We start from the raw sequence: 22,713 nt of genomic DNA on the forward strand, positions 1-22,713 counted from the left end.
CTGCCCCGGGTCATGCAGGGCTGTTACACAAGGGCTGGCAGGCGATGCTGCGTGGCCCTGTGTGCCGGGACACCCTGTGTCCCACACCAGCCCCATGTCCTTGGCACTCAGGACATCGCTGGCTGCCTTTCTCCGCACAAAGGTTTCTTGTCACCGCAGGATGTGGCTCATCCTCACTGGGAGTTTTGGCTTGTGCATCTCAAATGTTTGTGCAAAGAGAGACGGCACCTGCGGTCCTAAACCTCAGTTCTGTGGGGTATTTTCCTTGTCGGGTTTGGGAGCCACCTCTGGAGCTGGAGGCAGGCTGGGCAAGAGGCTGCTCATCCTTTTTGCCTTCTGAGCTGCTGGGAAGCAGAGGGACAGGGGAAGATTTCTGCAGGCAGCATGTGAAGTGGGGCAGAGCTCACCTGTCTGGATGATTGCGGTGACGCTCGGTGACTTGGCCTACTGGTGCCTGCAGCCAGAGCAGAGCTGGTCCCAGTGTGGGGTGAGATAAATGGCCACAGCTGCCCTGGGTCAGTGCCCTAATCCCCCAGCTGGGACCGCTGGCTGAGCCCTTTGGGATGGAGCCCGTGACACTTCACAGGTGTCACCGTGCCAGGCTCAGCTGGCTTGGAAGGAGTCACCACAGCACCGAGGGGGATGTGTGACCGTGGCTGTGACAGTGCAGATGGTTTCTGTACCTTCATGGCCACGAGACACACGCAGATTTATTAAAGATCAAGCAGAGAAACGTGCTTCATGTTAATCCTGCTCTAGGTAAGGGAGAGGAGCATTGAACCTTAACCGCTCGGTGTTGTGTTTTCAGAGGGCATTGCCAAACCTGGCTGCTGGCTCAGAAGGTCTCGGTGATCTGCCTCAAGGCAGAGGAGATGTGTGCTGTTGGCTCCGTACCTGGTTTCTACACCGTGGTGAGAACACGTGGGGCTGTGGGGAGCTGGCTTGATGCAGACGAGGACCTTAAAGCGTGCTGCTCGGGGAATGAGGACAAACACGCAACGCTCGTGTTTCAAATTGTGTGTGGCTTTTCAACCCCATCACATAGCTTTATTCACACAAACGTCTCTTAATTTACAAAGCCTCTGCCACTCATTCACATCAGGGCATCCACAGTGTTCAAAGAACTTAAATAGAACATCTCATACCAACCCGAGTAAACCAAGTACAAAAAATATTTATATAAAGTTGTTCACACGTAGGTCCTAGATTACCAGCTTCTGTGCAAAAAAAAAAAATAAAAAAAAAAATACAGATTCATTTGCTAACGTCATTATCTTTAGTTGGGAGTCTGGGTTTAAGCCTTGTGCTCTCATCACTACCTTGGGGCAGGGCTGCAGGGGTCCTGGGGCAGGCAGCCCCCATGCCCCCGGTGCGCACGTTGCTGCTGGGGCTCCAGCACCTCCTGGTGTGGCCAGGACCTGGCTGTGCTGCAGAGCAGTTGGGTTCTGCTGGAGGATGGAGCAGGAGACCCAGGGAGCTGCTGGGGAGGGGGCAGGCACCGGGCTGGGGACACCAAGAGCCCCCGTACGGCCCCTGCGCGCTCCCGGAGCAGCTCAGCCTGAGCGTCACCCTCGGAGCTCAAAGCCCTGGGGCAGATGGCAGAGAAATGGGTGAATCTGGCAAAATTTACCCATTTTGGGGTAAAATGGGTAAAGGGGAGGCTGCTGGAGCTCTAAGGGGGAGCTCCAGCGGGACCGGCCACAGCGCTTGCCCCAAACAGCCGCAGCACCAGGCTTTGGCAGCGCACGCCCTGGGTACCAAAGCAGAGCAGCAGCGTCCTTCCCGGCTCTCATCACCCGTGGAAAATCCCAAGGAGAGGTGTCCCAGTGCGTGCCCCATAAGCAACGGCCCCATAAATTTAACAGGCTTAAACCCAGACCCGGTACTGCATACAGAGAAGACACACAACGCGCGCGATGGAGGATTTCCACGACGATGGTAACGCTCGTTTTGAAGTCTTATTGCTCCAAAAAGGCTCCGGGAGCCTCTGATATGTGAAGGAGCCGGGTCCTGAGGAGTAAAGGAAGACCACAGGGGTAACTCTTATCTGTCACTAGCACCGCTGAACCTGGAACACAGCAGCACGGGGACAAGGGGGAGCTAATCTAACCCCTCCAGGCTAGAGCCACCTCTGCTCTCTCCTCCCCACGGCCTGCAGCTGCCCCGGAGGTCCCATAGCAGCAGCACCGTCGGGCTGGCTGCAGGCTGGTGCAGATAACGCGTTTCCCAATCCTCCTGAGGCTTGGCTTATCCCCCCCCCTCCCCACCCACCCCGCTTCCCTCTTGTAAACAGCAGAGTCAGAAGTAAACAGTTTCATACAATCGCCCCCAGCACGGCTCCGGCTGGGCTCCGCAAGCCTCGAGGGTGGTAAAATTTGGGGAGAGGGCACTCGGCTCCCTCCCCCTCCCCAAAAAAAATCACCAGCCCCCACAGATGCTTCCAAGAGCTGGGCAAGGCGCTGCAGGTTTAGTGTTTGCTTTCCTTAGCTTGAATTTCCCAGCAGCGCGCCCGCAGGTTTTCAGCTGCTCCCAGCACAACCCTCGCTCTGGCGAGCAAGAATTTTGGGGTCTGAGCCAACGTACCTGGGAGGAGAGATGCTAGGAGCTGTAAACACAAGGCAGCTTCGTCTATCGGCTGGGGGAGTCGAGCACGAACAGCAGCAAAATCATCAGGGGGGGGGGAAAAAAAAACGCTTTTAAGGACAAACTAAACGGGGAAACAGCCACGTTGGCCGAAGGCTAGCAGCCCTAGGACTCGTCCTTGGAAGTGTTTGCTAACTCCTAAGTAAGGCACTACGGTCTAGCTCACGAACATCAAGCTGCTTTAAAAACACATCTGCAATGCAAAAGCTGAGGTGGAGACGTGTGGCTGGGAGGTGGCTTGAGGCTGGGAGGGCCACGAGGGGTGACTTTCCAGAGGCTGCTCTGAGGCTTGCCAGCCCCCCCCAGGGAGGAGCAGGGTGCTTGCACGTGGCTCTCAGCAGTGCTCCTGCAGGGCAGCCCCTCGCCTTCCACCTCCACGCCCTGAATTTTGGGGCTTGCTCTGTGCACACAAGCCTCCTTGCTGGGCAGCTCCCTTCTCCTGGCACGTAACACCCAGCGAAGAGCCCTTCCAGCAGGGAAACCTGTGTGCAGAGCAGGAGGGTGAAGCCCCCCGTGGCCACCAGCTCAAGCCAGGGTCAGGTTGTAACAGTCAGTACGGAGCAAAAGCTCTGCTGGGTGGAGGAACGACGGGCCAGAGGTCAGGGCACTAACGCTGTACCTGTGAGCGAGGGGCTTCAGCTCTCGGCTGGGCTGCTGCAGGGTCTGCTGCTGGAAAACCAGAGCACAGAGGGGCTGGAGCCTGCTGGCATCATTTTTGTAAGGAGTTGGCCTCCCCACAGCAGTAGCCTCAGTGCTACGCCCAGTAACAGAGGGATGGAGGAGAAAAAACAGCTCTGTCCTCCTCTTTCCCTATTTTAGCTCTGCCTTAGCCCCTACGGAGCCTACTCCTTTTCCATTTGTTCCCAGGAGGTCAGTAAAGCACGCTGGGCACAAGGAGGTGCCTGCTCCTGCTCCCCAGACCTGTGCCAGAGGATTTAGCCTGCTAGGAAGCGTTTTAGTTAGCTCTGAGCCTGCAGGATGGAGGAGAGGTGGTAGAGGTGGTGCTGTACATTGCATTTACAGTGAGCAAAGTCTAAAGACCGTCGAGACAGGGGCAGCCCCAGAACATTATTAGTGTTGCTCTAATTACAGGGGGGGAGATGGAGGGCTAATTGCTCAGCCTGAGGTTCCCATCTCCCTGCCTGCCCTGTACTGAACTGTAACCGAGTGACCAGAGCTGAACAGCAGCGTTGCCTTTACCGTCTGGAGACAGTCACCTAGCACGAAGAAGTGATCTGCAGGAGGCTGGAATCCAGCCCACGAGCCATTTAGGCCAAACCTCTTCTCCCAGGCGTTCCTCAGCACTGAAGTTTGGCAGTAAATGGTTCAGAGCAGTGGATTGCTTTCTATTTCTCTTGTCTGCAGACAACGTCTGCCTAAAAATGTACCTAGGGGCTCCCCATCACCCTCTGTCTAGGTCTGCCCACGGCCGGGGCAGACCTCCCTTCCCCAGCACCTTTCCAGCTCGTTTATGCTGCTCTATCCTAACGCCAACTGCCTGCAGCCCAAGCAGCGTGAGGCTGCGTGGCTATGGCATCGTTTTACTGCTTGCAATACCCAGCTCAAGAGCCTCACCTTTCCTAAAGCATTGCAGTCCCGGTGCAAACCCAGCAATCGCCTCGCTCCCGTTTCCCAAGGTGGAAACAAGAGCTTTTAACCCCAAACCGTGCCCAGCTGGGCTCAGTGCTCGTGCCTGGCAGCTGATTGCCACCTCCTTATGGCACCAGATCTTCTTGATTAACATCTACCGAGTCAAACTGCAGCACAGGGGACGTGGGGAGGGCTGGGCAGGGGCAGCTCTGCTCCCTGGGTCTCGTTCAGGAGCAGTGAGCACGGTGATTGCCCAGCCTGTGCTCTTCTGCAGGCCCCTGCAGCCCTCCCCCGCCGCCCCAAAACACCTCTTCCCAACAAAAAGCAACACCCCAAAAATTCACATTGCCAGAGATCCTGCAGACCAGGGATCTTCTGCCTCGTCTTTCTTCCCTTATCTTTGACATCCCCCGTTGCACGTAAATATTGGAGATTACGGGTCCCTGGTAGATAAACCTGCAAGAAAAAAAAAAAAAAACAAGAAAGGAGAAATTGTGACCAGGTCTGTCGGTTTTGGTGATCAGGTACATCAGTGGTTTTACCCCAATTAGGAGGAAGGAGGTGATGGGATAACTGGGCTGTGCTGGAGCCCCCCAGCTGGGTGGAAGGGCTGAGAGCTCCACGTCTCTACCTTTACCTCTTTTATTATCAGTCCAGCCCTGCTGCTGGGGTCAAGCCTCACAGTTTGTGGTCATTTTTTCCTCTTTTTTTTTCTTCTTAGAAGTGACTCAGAGAGCCCCGCACGGAGCAGGCATCCCGCAGCCCCAAAACGCTGTCACTCGGGGTGACAGCGCCCATCCTTGAGGGCCCACGTGAGGCACTGCCGGGAGGTGTGGAACACGCCGTGACTTGGGAGCTGCTCGGAGCCTCTCGCCCCGTGCGTCAGCAGCAGCTCGGGCTCTCAAGTGGCTCTGCAAGAGGCCGTCGAAACCCGTTTCAGCACGACCGAGAGCCGAGCAGGATGGGCACAAAGCGCTGCCCGCCGGGGTGCTGGGTGCCTGGGTTTGTGGGAAGAAGCGAGGAACAAAAGCCAGCAGCTGCCTTTCCCTAGTTTAACCCCAAAAAAAAACTCAGAGCAAGGGGAGTGCGGTGCTTTGCACCCTGTGCTGCGATTTCCCTGCAATTAGCAGTAGTTAAAACTAAAGCCCTGAGCCAAGTTTTGTGGATAAAAGTGGGGTTCAGGTCCCCCCTGGCACAAACAGAAGCAGGAGAGAGCTGCTGAAAGAAAACTGCTGCTGCCAAGTGCTCCAATCCCTCAGTCACAGCATCACTGAATATCCCGAGTTGGAAGGGATCCATAAGGATCATCAAGTCCGATTCCTAAGTCCTGGGATTTAAGATTTCTACTCCTAGGAAATCGTACAGAAGCCCACACCTCAGAGCAGGTTTTAGGACGAGGCTGCCTCCACCGCTCGGAGCAGGGGCCGGGGCCAGGCGCATGCTGCATTTCAGGGGAGGCTGCCCGAAAACACCACTTTTCTGGGCTGCAGCAAGAAAAAAGCCTTTCTGCCGAACGAGGCAGGCTTGTGAGAGCCACCGGGACGTCAGGGCAGGGGCGATGGTGCGAGGAATTTGCTGGAAGATTTCTCCCGGGGTACAGCTCGATCAGCAAGTAGGGCAGCGCTGCCGTCCGCGTTCCCCGGAGCAGCTTCAGGAAGCTCCTTGTCTGAGCAGCTCCGAGCTCGGAGACGAGAGAGAGCTCACCACGCTGACGCACGTTGTTCCTGGGGCTTGCTGGAGAGCTTTTAATCCCTGCGCTGACGCCATTTGGGGGTTTTAAGCAGCTCGAACGCTCGCCCGGCACCGGCAGGATGTGACCAACACCTGATGAGGGTGGCACTGACGCGCTGGGCACGGCGGGCAGGAGGTGGCAACGAGGTCCTGGTGGGAGCTGAGGGTGTCAGCCACGGGAGAAGAGCCCAGCACCTGCAGGGGAAGCCTCACCGACACAACCAGGGATGTTTCTGGTCTGCCCCAGGTCCCTGCCCTGCAGATGTGCTCAGCGGGGAGAGGAGGCAAGCGCCCTGCACGCACAGCTCCCTGCCTCCCACCCCAAAATCGGACCTGATTAACCCAAAACACAAAATGCAGAATGATTTACCACAAGCTGCCTTCCACGCTGAGCAATGCCACTGCAGCTGGACATCGTTCAGGAAGGGAGGGCAGCCAGGGACATGGCCGGGGGGTTGTGGGGGCTGAGGAAGGCAACAGAGCCACGAGGCACAGCAGGACAAGCCGAGATTCGGCTGCTTTACAACCTTCTGACTTAGGGGAAGCCTTCCCATATCAGTAAGGAGGGTGAAATAGTGCTTAAACCACGCTATCGCACAGCAATCAGGAGACCATCAGCAGGTACCCGACACAATCCAGCTGCTAACTGCACTACATCTGCACCCTTTGCCCAGAAGGCACGTTTGTGGAGCAGCAAAGGCAGGATTTATGTAAAATCCCTGCTGTAGGGCACGGGGAAGCAGTTTGGGGAAGGGCAGAACCATTTTTCCCCAAGGGATGCTGCCCACCTCTGCAGGACCTGCTGCCCCTGGGGCCACGGGAATTGCTGGTGAGGATGACAAGGTGATAAGGAGGTGATAAGCAGGCTCGTCTCCATCCCTGCGTTCAGCTGAAACCACGCCAGAAACACTTTCCTGGCTGGGAACTGGATTTAATGCCTGTGTTTTAGAAGGGTACCGGAGTACGGAGCCCTCTGGCAGCACCTGCACCAGAAGGCAAGGCAGAGCTGCCGGGATGTGAAGCAGAAAGAGGTCAGTGGCGGAGCACAGGATAAGCGAAAATCTGATTGCCAGGATCAGGGTTAGAGTTTTCCAGGCTGTGACGTGAACCAAGCCTGAGCAGGTCTCAGGGAAGGGGAACTTGCTGCACGTCCCTGCGCCCGGGTGCCACAGCCTCGTGGCAGGAGGTTACTTCAGTTTCCCGGTCAGCTGAAATTACCTGGGAGCAGAATTCAGGCCCTGCCCTAAATCCCAATTTTAAGCTTCTCAAGCGGGCTTCTGGATTTGAGATTTGCATGAAACAAAAGCTCCGTGCAGACGGAGCCAGGCTGGTTCCAGCGCACCCGGACAGGGCGCATTAAAAAAGCCCTACAGGGGAGCACAATTACCGATGTGCAGCCCCATGAACGAAGCAGAGGGATGCTCCTGCCGTGCCGTGTGAGGCTGTGGGTGTGCAGGGACACACGGCCGGGCTCCTATCTGGGCCACGCTGCGTTATATAAGCCCAGCATCGCTGCTGCAGCTGCGTCACCGGCAGACAATCGGTGCAGGCTGACTGCGGAGGGGAGGGGAGGGGAGGGGAAGGATGGCCGGGGAGGCAGCTGGGTTTTATGCAAACAGCCCCGGGGTAGGACTGTCCCCTGCGTGTTTGTTATCCCTGCATGTCCTATTCTGCAGATATGCAAGGGATGAATTCTCCCCGGAGGGCACGGGCTGCTTGCATAACTCAGCATCGTGTCGGGCACGAGCAGATGGCAGCAGCGGCGAGCCCAGACCCTCACCAGGCAGCAGCAGCTCCCAGAAACGCCTCCTCCCATGCTCCAGGGCATGAAGTAGGTGTCCTGCCCTGGCCCCGGGGCTTTTTTATGCCCTCCTGAAGCACTCACGCTCCTGCAGACTCATTCCCATGCCCTGATCCCCAGCCCATGCTCGCCCCAGGACCAGCGCCGAGCCCCAGCCCCTGGCAGAAGCTGTCAGGTCACATCAGTTTTTTGGCGCAGGAGAGCTTAAGGGAGCCAAAATCTTTTGTGCCAGGAACACGAAGGAGACGGCTCGTGGATCGGTTTGGACAAACCAGCAGTGACAGCACTGCACCTACCCAGTGGGCTTTTCCATTCCTGTGTTCCTATCTCCTCGGGCTTCACTTTTGGGGGGTGCATCAAACACTTGCTGTGCACACACACAGAGTTGGGGAGCCCCCCAGGGTGCCAGGAGCTGGGTAAATCCCAGAGCCCCTGTCCCCAAAGGGTACATCCACACGGGAACAGCACTCAGCCATCCATCACAAGGCTGCCAGCCAGGGTTTTCCTGGCTACAGCAGCAGTTTTGGGTCTTTGCTGTCTCGTACCTGTGGCTTACTTTGATCCAGAGGGATCTGCTTGGTGTCTGGGCAAGGACTTGGAGGTGCTGTGCCAGCTCGTGAGGGACCAGGGCTGGAAAAACACCATCCTTGCCCCTCGTGATCTGTGATTTTTTTGATTTCATTGAAGCGTTTGGCCAGGAGAAGCCCAAATCACAGCACGGACCCAAAGCTGGGTGTCAGGGGGTGCTCACACGTCCCCCCCACCACAAAAACCTGGCCAGGCCCTGAGGAGCAGGGCTCCTGAGAGCCCCGTGGCTGTGCCGGGGCTTTGGGCTGCACCAGCTGCTAATTCTGCTTCCCACCTCTGCTTTATTTCTGCAATAGAATAGGTGGAAAAAGAGCCCTCAGAAGCTGCGCTCTGATGAGTCACCGTAGAAATAGCTTTGGGAACATAAAAGACTCCATTGTGTCACCACAAAGTGCGTTAACGGGTTGGTACAGGGCCGGAATAACACAAAAACGGACGGAATAACATAAAAAAAATAAAAAAATGTCCGATCACTTACCCAGCTGCAGAGCACGGCGGTGCCCTGCCCTGAATTTAAGCAGCACACGTAACCTGGTCCATCCTGGTTTCAAGCTCAAAGGCATCAGGTCGATCCTGCGGGTTAGCAGCCAACATGTCTTTCAGGAGCTGCTTGATCCCCTCAGACATGGAAGTCCTGCGTTTCTGAGGGATGTGCAGCTCCATCTTTGGGTTTTCTAGCAGCGCTTCCCCGACGGGCACAATCTCAGTCCCCTGCTTGATGTAGGTCCCCAGCAGCTCCTTCTTGGTCTCGGCGTCGATGAAGGTGATCCTCTCGATCATGGCCCAGATGATGATGCCGAGGGCGAAGATGTCAGCCTTGGCCGTGTAGTGTCCCTCCCAGACCTCGGGGGCCATGTAGAAGTCGGAGCCACAAGCCGAGGACAGCCAGTACTTGTTCACGTTCACGTTCCTGTTCTCCTGGCCCCCCCCTTTCTTGCCCCGAGCCCCGAGGCCGGCGCACACCTTGCTGAGCCCGAAATCGGCCACTTTGAGAACGGGGGTGCCGGATTTTTCGGTGATGAGGATGTTGTCCGGTTTGAGGTCGCGGTGGACGATGTGGTTCTTGTGCAGGAAGGCGATGGCGCTGGTCAGCTGCAGCATGAAGCTCCTGTTGGTGGCCGGGTCGGGCCGTCGCGACAGCACGTACTGGTTGAGGTCCCCCCCCTCGCAGAACTCCATCACGAACCAGAGGTAGCACGGCTCCTCCGCGTAGCCCAGGATCCTCTCGCCTTACCAAAAAGGGGGAAAAAAAAAAGAAGAGTGAGTTTTTCAGGAACGTTGCAAAGCAGCCAGGTGAGCTCAGCAAGGCTCACAAAGACAGTCGGGGTCCCAGGAACTTGCCACGGGGCAATGTGCTTTGGGCTCCGAAAGCCAAAGCAGCCCAGGGGGGGAAAAGCCCAGGGGGTTCGGTGGCAAATCTAGGGGAAAACTATTTCCAGGTGGACACCAGCTCCACCACTGAGCTTTACAGCAGGCAGAGGTTGGTGATAGCCTTGTGCTTTATTTTTTTTTAGCCTTGTGCTCATTGGTGTGGCTGCCACAGGGCTGTAAATCACCCCAATAGCCAGCCAAGCTGTGCTGCACGGAGACACGCCGGTGTCACGGCCCTGCTGGCGGCTCTCAGGCTGGAAACGTTGACTGGGAGCACTGGGTTTGTGCTCGAGGAGCACTGGGTTTGTGCTCGGGAGGCTCTGCCACCTCACACAGCGCTGGTTAAGTGTCAGCAAGGCTTCGAAGAGGAAACTGGAGGCTGAAATGCCATCTCAGCCATGCCCACGGGCACACCTGCTGCCCTGCTGAGCAGTGCCACCGCTATTTATCATGGCCCGACCAACTTCTCCCTTCACCAGACCTCTCCCTGAGCCAGCCAGCTGCTGGCACTGCCATTTCGGGACACAAACCGTGCCCCCAGGACTGCAGGAGCCCGCACACACGAGCCACAAGCTTTGCTTTGCTCCGGGAATCGGTTTTCCCTCGAGGACCAGGGGGAGAGGCAGCAGGACGCCGCTCGCTCTGCCACAGCAAGCACAGCCCAGACAAATGTGATCTGAGGCCAGTAAACTCACTCCACCCGCCTGACAAAGTCGTGTTGTGGGTTTTTTTTTTTTTTAAAGCAAAGCCCTAGAGACCATCAGGGAAAGCCACCTTCCAGCAGCAGGTAGAGCCAAGGATTACCAGGGCCACCAACCCTGGCACCCGGGCGCGCAGCGGTCAGCGGTGGGAGCGGGTGGGAATCGGGTGGGAATGGGGGTTATTTGCACAAACAGTCTGTAGCCATGGCTACTGCTATGGAGATGAAACACGGCACAACACCGGGGGCTGGCTGCACCTCCCTGCCCTCAGCAGGGCCCAGGGATTAGGGCCGGGGCACGGGGGAGCATCAATGGGGTGGGGACGCGGCGCTGGGGCACCGCGAGGGGTGGATGAGGGGGTGACACCTTGGTCCTGCGTGGTGGGGAGAGGGAAAGGGAACCTCAGCTCTGCAGGACAGAAATCTGCAGCTCCTCCGGGGTGAGGACATGCCAGCGGGGAGCTGAGGCAGAAGCTGCTCGTCCTGGTTCACACCCAGGACATGCTGAAGCCCAGCAGCAGGGCACGGAGCTCGTTCTTTGTGCTGCTCTCATGGGACGAGGTCCCGCTGGCTCCAACGAGAGGTTTGGTGTTAGAAAGAAGGCTCTGAGTTAAAAACCTGGCCCCCGACCCTCTGGAGGACGCCACTGACCCGGCAGTAGCCGCGCTTCGCCTTGGGTGGAGCGCTGCTGGGGGAGCCCGAAGCCAAGAGTAACATTTCCTCATTTTCTTCCTATAATCTCAAAGTGTTTCAGCTGTTAAATCATCTTCCTGCCTTCAAAACAAACAGCCTTAAACATAAAGAGCTGGCAAGGCGCTTCTGAAAGATGAGATTTGTAGCCTGTTGGGCTGCCAGGAGCTGAAGGGATGCAGGAGAGGCCAAACCTGGCCTCCGAGCACCTCCTCACCGAGCGGGGGTCCCTGTGCTGCCGGCCCCAATCCTCTGCCAAACCCTTCTATATCCCTGCAGCCTGTCCTGGGAGCTCATTACCAGCTCGCTGACTCGCCCAGCATCGCAGGGAGCAGCATAATGACAGCAGAAGCAGCGTCCTGAGTCCCTCTGTGCAAAGAGGCTGCGCTGGAGAGCGGTGCCGGCGGCGCAGAGCCGGGTGCTTGGACCCACGGGTGACGCCCGGGCACCCACGAGCACGGTGGGGGTTGGTGGCTCGGAAAAAGGGGTGCTAGGAAGCGACCCTCACCGAGAGGGGCAGCTCTGCTCATCTACCATGGGTCAGGAGTGAAAAACAGGGCACGCAGCCACGCACAAACCCTGGAGGTGCGCGCACATCGGGGCACCGAGCGCACTGCTCACGTGCCCACCTCTCCTCGAGGCTTCCTTCTGCATCCTGCCCAAAACGGAGATGCAGGACGATAAATTTAAAACGAGGGCGACCTGGCACAGCCCGGCAGCCAGGCAGTTATGCCCCCGATTCAGAAAGAGCCTCTGATTAATCTTCCCCCCCCCTCCCCGTGCCCTGGCACAGCATCTGTGCAGCCCGTAAATAGCCGCGCTGCGGTCGTGCGGAGCGGCACGGCCACACGCCGGCACCTCGGGGACGCAGCTCAGCACCCTCCTAGCTCTGTTTTTTTTTTAAATAAATAAATATTTATCAAAATCAGGGCTGGAGGAGGCGGCAGGGGCAGGGCGGGCAGAGCTCTCCGTGCGGGAGGTCTCCTCGCTGCAGCTGGGCACCCCAAAAACAGGAGGAAATTGGTCCCCGTCCTCCTGCAAGATGTTGCCTCGAGGGGTTGAGCACGGGGAGAGGAGGGAGGCCAGCATTAGGGCCGTGTGGGGACGGCCCTACAAGCCCAGCCATGTCCCTATGGGTTTGGGAGCTGATTATCTGCTCGGGGAACGGCCCCACAGCTTGCCACGGGGGTCTGGAGGAAAAAGGCTGCATGGGTGCGGAGCAGGAACGGGGAGACCGAGCCCCCTGAGGGGTGTGTGTGGGGTCCTGGCACCTCGAAGATTTTTGGGGAGGTGTTGGGGGTGAGCTGGCCCACCCCCAGGCAGCTCACCCCACAGGCAGCCAAGGGAGCAGAGGGAGGGAGCGTTTTGGGGGATGTCACCAGCATGGTGGTGACCCCAACGGCTCCGTGACGCTGCGAGGGACCCCTGGGGGGTGGTGGTGGGGGGAAATTGAGGCTGTTCTTTGTGCTCCCCTGGCCCCAAAAGCGTAAGAACCCCCCAGTGTCACAGGAGAGGGGCTGCTCGGGGTGCTCAGGGATGGGACTGGGCATAGGGGAGGTCCCCAAGGGTGCTGGCAGGCTGTGGGGGGGGGTGTCAGGGCTGCAGGGGGGGCGCAGGGGGCACAGCAGCTGGGAATTGGGGTGGGATGGAGAAGGAACACACAGGGAAGGGGTGGGGGCAGCATTTGGGGACGTCCCCAGGGGGCACCTGAGCCTGGGGTAACAGCAAGGGGAGCCCTGGGAGGGGGACACGGGGCTGGGGGGGTCCCTAGGGGGGGCACAATGAGGAAGGGGGCAGAGGGGAGGGGATGGGGGGGCAGCAGAGGGGCCAGGAGAGGTGACAGGGGGCTGGGTGTGTGCGGGGTCCCATAGGGGTGATCGGGGTGGGTGTCAGCAGGGTGGGGGGCACAGATTATGGGGGGGGGGGGGACTGAGACAAGCAGGGGGGCACTGGGGTGAGCCAGGGTTATATGGGAAGGGCAGGGAGGTGAATAAGGAGAGGGGGGAGATAAAGGGGGGGACAGGGCTGCTCCCTAAGGGGAGAGGGCACTGGGGGGGGATGAAAGCAGGGGCTGGGGGCTCCATGGAGGTACCTGGGGGGGGTCCGGGGAGCTCAGAGGTGGGGGGGAGGGAAGGAAGGAGGCAGGGGGGAACCGGGGGGGATCCGGGGGTGCTATGCTGGTACCGGGGGGGGTGTACAGGTACCGGGGGGGGCATGCTGGTACAGGAGGGGTCCGTACAGGTACCAGGGGGGGCCCTGAGGGGCCATACAGGTACTGGGGGGGTCTGGAGGGGGGCGTGCCGGTACCGGGGATGGCTTGGGGGTGCCCTGGGGGTGCTGTGCCGGTACCGGGGGGGCCGTGTCGGTATCAGGGGGGGCCTGGGGAGCCCGTACCGGTACCGGGGATGGCCCAGGGGTGCCGTGCCGGTACCTGGGGGGGTCAGGGGAGGCCAAGCCGGTACCGGGGGTGCCCTGGGGGTGCCCGAGGGTACAGTGCCGGTACCGGGGGGGCCCTGGGGAGCCCATACCGGTACCGGGGATGGATTAGGGGTGCCCTGGGGTTGTGGTGCTGGTACCTGGGGGGGTCAGGGGAGGCCAAGCCGGTACCGGGGGTGCCCTGGGGATGCCGTGCCGGTACCGGGGATGGCCCGGGGGGGTCCGTGCCCGGCCGTACCTTTGAGGGAGGTCTCGACGAGGCGCAGGTAGAGCTGGCTGCGCTTGTTGCCGTGGCTCATGCGCTGCCCCAGGCCGTGGCGCTGCAGCACGCACTCCTCGAAGCGCACCACGTTGGGGTGCTGCCTCCTCAGGCTGGTGAGGGCCCAGAACTCGGCCAGGGCCAGCTCCACGTTCTCGGGGGCGTCGCAACGGATCCGCTTCACGGCCAGCCGGGCTCCGCTGCGGCCCGACACCGCCTCGTACACCACGCCGTACGCCCCGCGGCCGATCTCGGCCAGCAGCCGGTACCGGGGGACCCCACCGGGACCGGTACCACCACCGGGACCGGCACCGGCACCTCCCGGCCCCGCCGCCGCCGCCGCCATGGCCCCGCGCCTCGCCGCCCGCCGCCGCCGCGCCGCCCTTTGTGTCCCTCGGCGGCCACCGTCCGCCGTCTCCATGGCAACGCCACCGTTGGGGGGGGGTCTAAACGGGGGGGGGGGGGGTTGCGCGCGCTCCCCCCGCGCGCTTGGGGCGCGCCCGCGCGAGGGGGGCGCGCGCGCCGCTGGTTGGAGGGTGGGGGGGAAAAGCGCGCGCTGCCGGCCCCTTTAAGCAAGCGGCCAATCAGCGAGCGGCGGGGCGAACCACTGCGGGGAGGCGCGGGGGGGGGTGGGGTAAAAGGGGGAGGTTGGAAAAGGGGTCGCCGGCGGGACTGGGAGGGGATGGGGGGAGGTGGGGGAGGTTTAATGGGGAGTTAGGGAGAGGGAGGGGGGTTATAGGGGGAGTTGGGGGGGTAATGGGGTGGGGGGGGGTGTGGAATCGCTTGTCTCCCCCCCCCCCCCCCTCCTCCCGCCGCGCGGTGGGTTGGTATGGGCCGGGCCGGTGTAAACAGAGCGGGGAGGGGCGGGGTTTGGGGGAGGGGGCGGGGTTTAAGGGAGGGGGCGGGGTTTGGAGAGATGGGGCGGGGTTTAGAGAGAAGGGGTGGGGTTTAGAGGGAGGGGGCGGGGTTTAGGTGGGAGATGAGGGGTTTAAGGGTAAAGGGGCGGGGTTTAGAGGGAGGGGGCGGGGTTTATGATGAAAGGGGAGTGGTTTATGGGGAGGGGCGGGGTTTAGGGGGAAGGGGGCGGGGTTTAGAGGGAGGGGAGGGGCTGATCCCGGTGACGTCGGCCGCGTGTGCAGCCGGGAGGGGCGGGGCCGGGCACCGGGGGTGGGCGGGGCCAGGGCCGGGGGTGGGCGGGGCCAGGGCCGGGGGGGCGCGGGCCAGGGCCGGGGGGCGGGGCCGGGCACCGGGGGGGGGGGGCGGGCACCGGGTCCCGGTCCCGGTCCCGGTCCCGGTCCCATTCCAGCCCCATGCACGGGGCACGAAGCTCACCAAGCTCCAGCCCCAAACTCCCTGCCCCACTCCGTCCCCAAATTTGGGACATCACCCAAATTTGATCAAATTTCATCACTGTGATCCCAAAGCTGCCATCAACCCCCCCGGCACCGCCACCCTCTGCTGCCGGGGGGGCTCGGAGGACCCCCAGGGATTGGGGTTGGGGGGTGGCGGAGCCCCCCCGGTGCCTGCAGGGGCTGGCTGCCGTTATCAGCTATCGCTATCTGTTATCAGCTATCGCTATCTGTTATCTCTCTCCCACGTCACTGCGCACACCCGTCCCGTCCCGTCCCCCACGAAGCCGCTTTTGAGGGCTGGAGTTGAGAAAAGTTCCCCATTCCCCGTTTTGGCACATCCCTCACCCAGGTGCTTCGTTACCCTCGTCCCAGGGAAACGTCAGCGTGACTCAGAGACCCGGTTCCCTCGTTAGGAAGCGACGAGATGAACGTTAATTAAAGGCGCTGGTGGGTGGGCTCGCTGGCAGCGCCTTTCCCGAAAGGACCCCGGCGCCCACCCGGGCTGGGATCAGCCCTGGGACCCAGCCTTTTGCAGCTGGGATTTGGGAGAAATCCAACCTCGTTGCCCCCATCCCGTCCCCGTGCTCGGGGGCTCCCCAAATTCCTTTCCCCGCGGTGCAATCACTGGTGCCGTTTGGGGCCGTGATGTGGTGCTGAGCAATAGGTGCCGGGGTCCTGCAGCCCCCCCGGGTGCTGCTTTTGGTGATTTTGGGAGGGCGAGCTGATAGACGGGGTGGTTTTGGGGTGAGAAAAGCCTCCTCGTGGTTCCCGCAGGGCTGCTGGCTCCGGCAGCACGGGGTAAACCTCCCGGGGCCGCCCGCAGCAGCCGCAGGGCTGAGGGTGCCGGCTGTGGTTTGCAGCTGCTTTTTTTTGTTCTCCGCTTTGTTCTCTCCTGCTGTGCCTGCACAGCCCCACAGTCCCCTCCAGTCCCCCACAGTCCTCTCCAGTCTCCCCCAGTCTCTTCCAGTTTCCCCCAGTCCCCCCCAGTCCCCGCCAGTCCCCTCCAGTCCCCTCCAGTCCCCCCCAGTCTCCTCCAGTCCCCTCCAGTCCCCTCCAGTCTCCCCCAGTCCCCCCCAGTCCCCTCCAGTCCCCTCCAGTCCCCCCCCAGTCCCCCCCAGTCCCCTCCAGTCCCCCCCAGTCCCCTCCATTCCCACCCCAGTCTCCCCCAGTCCCCCCAGTCTCCTTCAGTCCTCTCCAGTCCCCCCCCAGTCCTCTCCAATTCCCCCCCAGTCCCCTCCAGTCCCCTCCAGTCCCCCCCCAGTCTCCCCCAGTCCCCTCCAGTCCCCTCCAGTCTCCCCCAGTCCCCTCCAGTCCCCTCCACCAGTCCCAGGGTGCTCCACCCTTGCTTCCCCCCCCTTTTCCCTGCTCCCTGGGTCCCCCCATTTGGGTTCACCCCCGGCTTGGCTGCCCCAAACCCCACCCCACGAGACCCCACCAGCTTCTGGGTGCCCCAAACGAGGAGGCCAGTGAAGAAGGTGGCACCAGTGCCATGGGACCGTGGGCAACCGGTGCCTCCTTGCCCAGCTCCGGAGGGTCCCGGCTGTGCCGATGGCCCCCCCCCGTGCCCCTCACAAGCACCGGGTCCGGCAGCTGGTGCTGAAGCCGGGGAGAAAAGTCGGGTTGCTGGGAAACATCCCTCTTGAGCACCGATAAAAATAGCTCCGTCTTCAAGGCGAGGATGGGCTGGAGCTGCTGGGGACGGGGCGGCCGGGCCCCGGCAAAAGGGGGGATGCTGGGGGGGCGTCAGGATGCGGGGCACGGTTTGGCACGGCTTTATGGGGTGTCCCAGCGCTGCCCAGCCCCGAACTGGGCTTGGAAATGGGTGGGCAGGGGGGCAGAGCCAAGCAGGGGGTGCGGGGGGGGCTCTGCCTTGCCTTCACCTGCCCCCTCAGCCCCTTCAGGCTCAGCATTTTGGGTTTGTTCCCGGGAGGAGGAGGGCGATGGGGGAAGACGGGGGGTCTGCGGTGTGTGGGGGGGGTCTCTGCGAGGTCTTTGCTGCCTGATTGCAGCCGGGTTTGGTGGGGGGAGCCAGCCCTGAGCGGCTCCTTGGCCTCTCCGGGGGGCACAAACCCACCCCCGGTGCCTTCGGGTGGGCTCCGTCCTCTCCCCGGCACCGCCACGAGGACGGGGCTTCTCCGGAGCCCAAATTACGGGGTGCAGCACCGAGGGCTCCCCGAGCTGCCCTGCATCTCGGGCACGGTTCGCGTGAACACCCTGGAGAGATTCACACCCATGCAGCTCAGAGACCCCCGCCTGCCACCCGCCGTGCTGGGGACCCACGTTCCCACCCCGTCGGAGGTCCCGGGGGGGGATGCAGGGGTTGTGGGGCCGGCCGGGGGGCTCGCAGCCGGTCCCCAGGGCTCTTGGCGAGGCCGTGGCGAGGCGGGAGAGCCTGCTCGGGAGGTGGCGGGGATGCTGCGGGGCTGATTATTCACAGCTTCCCTCACCCCGATTGGCTCTGCGGCGCTGAGCGGAGCCGGGCCCCGCAGCAGGAGGAGACTCGGTGGCCATAAAAGCGGGCTTGGGAGCCGACGGGGCGGCGAGTCCAGCGGGCACCCGAGAGCTCCACGGCCTCCAGCCCAGCCTCGCCGCCGATGCCCGGCTCAGCTTGACGCGGGAGAGCCTCCAGAAAGCCCGGGCGAGGGGCTCCGCGTGCCCCCCAGCTCCGCAGGGTTTGGCCAAGGGGGAGAGCTCGGCGGGACGGGCAGCGCCAGCAGGTAGGGCCGGGGCGCACGGCCGCGGATTTGGGGTTCGGGTCGCCGCCTCGCTCCCTTTCCCTCACCAGCACGCCTCGCCGTGGTCCCCTCGCTGCAGCTGGGCACCGCTTCTGCTCGCAGGAGCGTGACTCAGGGTGTTTAAAAACCATCTCCCGAGCTGCTGTGCCGGGAGCACCTCGCGCTCCGTGCGTTATTGAGGCTCGGAAGCGCGGCCGGGGCTCCTCGGCGCAGGTGCCCCGCTCGTCCCTCACCTCTCTGGGGCTCGTTTCCATGCTGGTGATGCAGCCACCTGCCCACGTGGAGAGCTCGAAACCTGGGACAGAGCCGAGGGCAGCTGGGGAAATGCCCTCGGGGTGTCTCTGGCTGTGCGCCCTCGACCAGACCCCGCTGCGCCGCGGCGTTGCTGGGTTTTGCCACGATTCTGGTCCAAAAGTCATTGTTTTTTTGTTGGTTTTTTTTTTTTTTTTTTTTTTTTGGAGAAACGTTGGCCTGAACTTGTCGTCGGGTGATTTTTAAAACGGAGAGGATGGGAGCTGCTGGAAGGTGGTTCTGCCTCTCCACCACACACCTGTAGGGTCCCAAGCTGGCCGGGTTAGACTTCCCTAGGAGGAGAAAGCTGCAAGCCTGGGTGCACGGAGCGTGCCTGAGGAGCTGCGTGAGGGCTGGGGACGTCTCTGTGCTAGAAATGCTCACGGTTACGGGGGTGGTGGCAGGGAGCAAAGCCTCCTCCTGGCCGTGCTGCCGGTCTCTGTCACCTGCTGCCTGCCTGGTGCCTGTTCCCTGTCCCTCCGGTGCCGGTACAGCCGAGATCCTAACCCAGCCCCGTGGTACACGGATGCTCTTGGGGCTTTTCCGCACAAGCAAAGCCCAGGTGGGCATCAAAACCCTGAGCAGAAAAAGGGGCAGAGATGGAGGGGCCATGCGGGGCACACGGGACACAGGTCGGGTGTGCTGAGGGTGGATGCAGGAACCCGGAGCCACCAGGGGCACTTCCAGCGGTGGCTGAGATCGTGTGGACGGGACGTGGCCCCGGGACACGAGCCCGAGCAGAGATGCCCAACCTCGGGGTGCCCCCAGGTGCCGCGGTGTCATGCTCCAACCCCGCTGCTCTCCATCCTCCTTTTTTCTCTGCCCTTTGCGTGCTCCTTTTTTTCACTTTTGCCTTCAGCTCTGCGTTTTTCCCCCCGTTCCCCTGCCTCCCCGTTCCTCTCCTCCCTCCCGCAGCACGGGAGCACGGCAGAGCGCCGTGGGGACCTTGGTGGCAGTGCGGGGACAAGGTAGGTTCGCGGCGGTGCTGGGGGGCTGCAGCTTCTTCCCTGCTTCCAGACAGGTGTGGGGCAAATTCCCCGGGCTGCTCAGGGGATGCCAGCGAGCAGGATCCCAGCAGCAGCGCTGCCGTGCAGCCGACGGATGCAATTAGTGAGCTTCGTTTCCCCCGGTATCGTGGCTCGCGCTTACCTCGGTGGCTGGGGACTCCTCTCTCAGCCCCGTCTCGGTGGCAGGGAGGTGATAAGGGACACCCTGTGGGGTCTTGGCGGTGTGGGGCAAGGCAGCCCGTCCCGTTGTGCCCCTCTCCGTGCCCGTGCCCACCTTGGGGGGGCCACCAGCCCCGTGCCCACCGCTCTGCCGGGGTGAGTGGTGGCGGAGCCGGCGTGCGGTGGGCGCAGCCGAGGAATGCAGCTCGCTTGACACAGGATGGTGCAGATAATTCAAATTAAAATTTAATTTAGCGTGAATTAATACCGTGGCATTAACATTTCTTCATCAGCGCCAATTACAGTACATTAGCGGGCGCTGCCGGAGAATACAATAGTCTCTGACATGCGTCATTAACGTGATACAGATCCCTCTGGGTCATGCCTTTCCACCCCAGATAAAAGCAGCCACGGAGGCAGGAGGGTGCTTGCTGCCAGCTCACCCCTTCGGGTTCAGCTCTCCCTCCCAGGGCCATTGAGGGCCCAAAGTCACCACCGTTCCCAGCTGCTGCCACTGGTGCCAACCACCAGCCCCTCCAGCATCTCTGGGGGGGTTCAGGGGTGGCACCGGGCGCTGACACCGGCACAGCCCCTCTCCGAGCCATGGCACGGAGCACCCAGCCCTCCTGGCCACATCCACGGAGGCGAGACACCCCGTGGCAGGGCTCTTGGTAGGCTGGTGGATGGCAATCGTGGCTGGCAGGTAGGCTCCATCCCCAAATCAGCTTTTTCCCCTCCCTCCCTCCCTCCCGTTGTACTCCCCACGCAGAAGCAGCGTGGGTTGGAGCAGCGGGGTGAGGCCGTACTGGCGGAGGACAGCCCAGCTCCCGGTTCTGCCCACGGCTCCCCAAACCCCTTCTGCTGGCGGCTCCACGGCTCGGCGTTGTTCTTCCCCAAGGCCAAGGGGAGCGGCGCTGATTCATCCCCTCCACGCCGCGCAAACGCACGCTCGCGGTGTTGCAGAGCAATGTGACGCTAAAAGAAAAAGGGACCGTCCTCGCAGACAACGCACGAGCGGTGATGGGGGGCTCGGGGTGGGACTTGGGTCCTCGAGGCTTGTGCCAAGGGCCAGGCTGCAGGCAGTGCAGCGTCCAGGCGTCCTGCGGTGTCCCCACGGGTCACTCCTGTCCCTCCTGGTGCCCAGGAGCAGCTCCCAGAGGTGAGTGGTGAGGGCACGCGGCCCCAGGAGCGGGTGGAAGCAGCAGGTGGCTCGCTCCATACTATGGGGTGACCAGGGGCTCCGGGCACGGCGGGGTGAGGGTTTTGGGTGCTGGACACGGGGAGGTGACGGTCCCTGTGCTGTCTCGCCCTCCCCAGGCAGCGGCTGCAGGGCAGGATGGCGCGGCGGGCGCTGGTGCTGGTGCTCTGCCTCTCCCTGGCTGCGGCAGCCTCCGCCGACTGCGCGACCCAGTGCTCCCTGTGCGCCGGCCAGGGACGGGGCAGCGAGAGCAGCGTGCGGCCCCTGGTGAGTGCAGGTCCCGAGCACCCCCTGGAATTTAGCAGGGAGGGAAAAAAATGAGGGTTGGGGGGTTGCTGGAGATGCTCGGGGATGTCGCAGGGTGATGGTGCGTGGTCAAGCTGGGGGCTTGTATGGGTGGTCGCAGGCACCCAAGGGTGCTGGGGGTGCACAAGCTTTGGCCCTGAGTGCCAGGGTGATGCCAGCAGGCGCCGTGGCTGCTGTCTTGCAGATGTGCCTGCGGGAGTGCCAGGGCTCCTCGCCGCCTGGCGCCGAGTGGGAGACCTGCAGGAAGGCGCTGGCGCTGCTGGCCCCGCTGGTGGCCCTGGCCGAAGGGACAGACCCGTCCCCTGCGGAGGCAGAGGACGAGGCAGAGCCGGAGCAGGAGCTCAGCCCCGGGGAGCTGCCACTGGCACCGGCCAAGCGCTACGGGGGCTTCATGAAGAAGCTGGCCAAGGGGAAGCTGCTGTCCCTGCTGCGCGAGAACGCCCACAGCAAGGGCAGCCTCAGCAAGAAGTTCGGGGGCTTCAGCCGCAAACCGGGGGAGCGGGCGGCCCCCGAGGACTACCCGGGGCCGGGGGACGTGGGCAGCGAGGAGTCCGCGGGGCCGGGGGCCGAGGGGCAGGAGCTGGCGGAGCTGCACAAGCGCTACGGCGGCTTCATGCGCCGGATCCGGCCCAAGCTGAAGTGGGACAATCAGAAGCGCTATGGGGGCTTCCTGCGGCGGCAGTTCAAGGTGACCACGCGGTCGGACGAGGACCCCAGTGCCTACTCAGCGGAGGTCTTAGACCTATAGAGCCCAGCACAGGACAGGAGACCCCGCGGGGCCCCACGCCGACAGCCCAGATGATGCCATCACCCCCCAACCCCTGTCCCCTGCCCAGCCTGGCGAGGCTGGCATCGTCCCCACCTCGTCCCCACCACGGGGCACGGGCTGGGATCTGCCGCCCCCAGCCCCAGCCCAGCACACCCGATGGAGGCAGCCCTGTCTCCGTCCCCATTTGTTCCTCTCCAGCTCCTCTGCCCTCTCCTCCAGGACCCCGTGCACCCAGGGGACGTTGTCACTCCTCCGGCTGCTGGTGGTGCAGCCCCCGTGCTCCCCGTAACATGGGGGCAAACCCACTGGGGATGCATCCCCTGCCCTCCTGTGGCTGCAGAAGCACAGCAGGGTCTGGAAACCATCACAGCTGACGTATGGGACAACAGCTCCTGAGGGCTGGGAAGGATGAGCCGGAGCAGGATCAGGCCCTATAGGCTGGGATATGGCCATGCAACCAGCAGGTCCCACGGGGGCTGCAGACATCCACGGGGAGAGGCAGCTGGGCAGGGCTCACACCATACCCCTGCCATGGGGGCAGGCTGCTGTGCTTGGCTGAGCACCTCATCCCCTCCTGGAGCTGCTCGTTGTGTCCCCCTCATCCCAGCACCCACCCAGCCCCGTCACCTTCCCCGTTCCGAGAACACCCTTGAGGTTTGCTCGCAGGGGTCAGTCCTGCTTCCCCAGCCCCCTGCTCCCCCCGCAGCCAATAAAAGGCAGATGCCAACGATGTCGTGCCCGGTGCTGAACCTCTGCTTCCTCCACGTGGATCCGGCCCTTGCCACGAGGTGATCGTGCACCCCAAACCAGGTCCAGGAGGGCCATGAGTGCCTGCAGGCAGCACCTGATGTACTCCACACACCATACCACAGTGGGTGCCCCCAAACCCCACTGCTGCTGCCCCTGGAGCCGTGCCCTGCCTGTGAAGCCTTTCCCTTGCTGCTTGTGCTTCCAGGACAGCATGACCCCGCTGGCAGCAGCTCCGTGCCAGGAAAGCCAAAGCCAGGCAGAAAACAACCTTTTGAACATCTCAGCCCCTGTTCCAAGCAGGACACCACCAGCCCCAGCCAAGCCCCAAAGTCTTGGG

At 62.2% G+C, this 22,713-nt stretch overlaps 2 protein-coding genes across 2 annotated transcripts; one reads left to right on the top strand and one right to left on the bottom strand.

The window, feature by feature from the left end:
- Positions 1–2,509: 2,509 nt before the first annotated feature.
- On the bottom strand, positions 2,510–14,245 carry STK35 (serine/threonine kinase 35). The gene is made up of 3 exons (XM_032198312.1): positions 13,789–14,245; positions 8,832–9,582; positions 2,510–4,689 (listed from the first exon to the last, which is right to left on the bottom strand). The coding sequence occupies exons 1-2, from the start codon at positions 14,228–14,230 to the stop codon at positions 8,867–8,869; spliced, it is 1,158 nt and encodes a 385-aa protein (XP_032054203.1). The 5' UTR covers positions 14,231–14,245; the 3' UTR covers positions 2,510–4,689; positions 8,832–8,866.
- A 3,554-nt stretch (positions 14,246–17,799) lies between these two features.
- PDYN (prodynorphin) lies at positions 17,800–21,874 on the top strand. Its single transcript, XM_032198458.1, has 3 exons — positions 17,800–17,878; positions 20,671–20,818; positions 21,042–21,874. The coding sequence occupies exons 2-3, from the start codon at positions 20,690–20,692 to the stop codon at positions 21,603–21,605; spliced, it is 693 nt and encodes a 230-aa protein (XP_032054349.1). The 5' UTR covers positions 17,800–17,878; positions 20,671–20,689; the 3' UTR covers positions 21,606–21,874.
- The last annotated feature ends 839 nt before the right edge of the window (positions 21,875–22,713 follow it).

The sequence above is a fragment of the Aythya fuligula genome, chromosome 16 (genome assembly GCF_009819795.1).
Source record: "Aythya fuligula isolate bAytFul2 chromosome 16, bAytFul2.pri, whole genome shotgun sequence".
NCBI classification, from domain to species: domain Eukaryota; kingdom Metazoa; phylum Chordata; class Aves; order Anseriformes; family Anatidae; genus Aythya; species Aythya fuligula.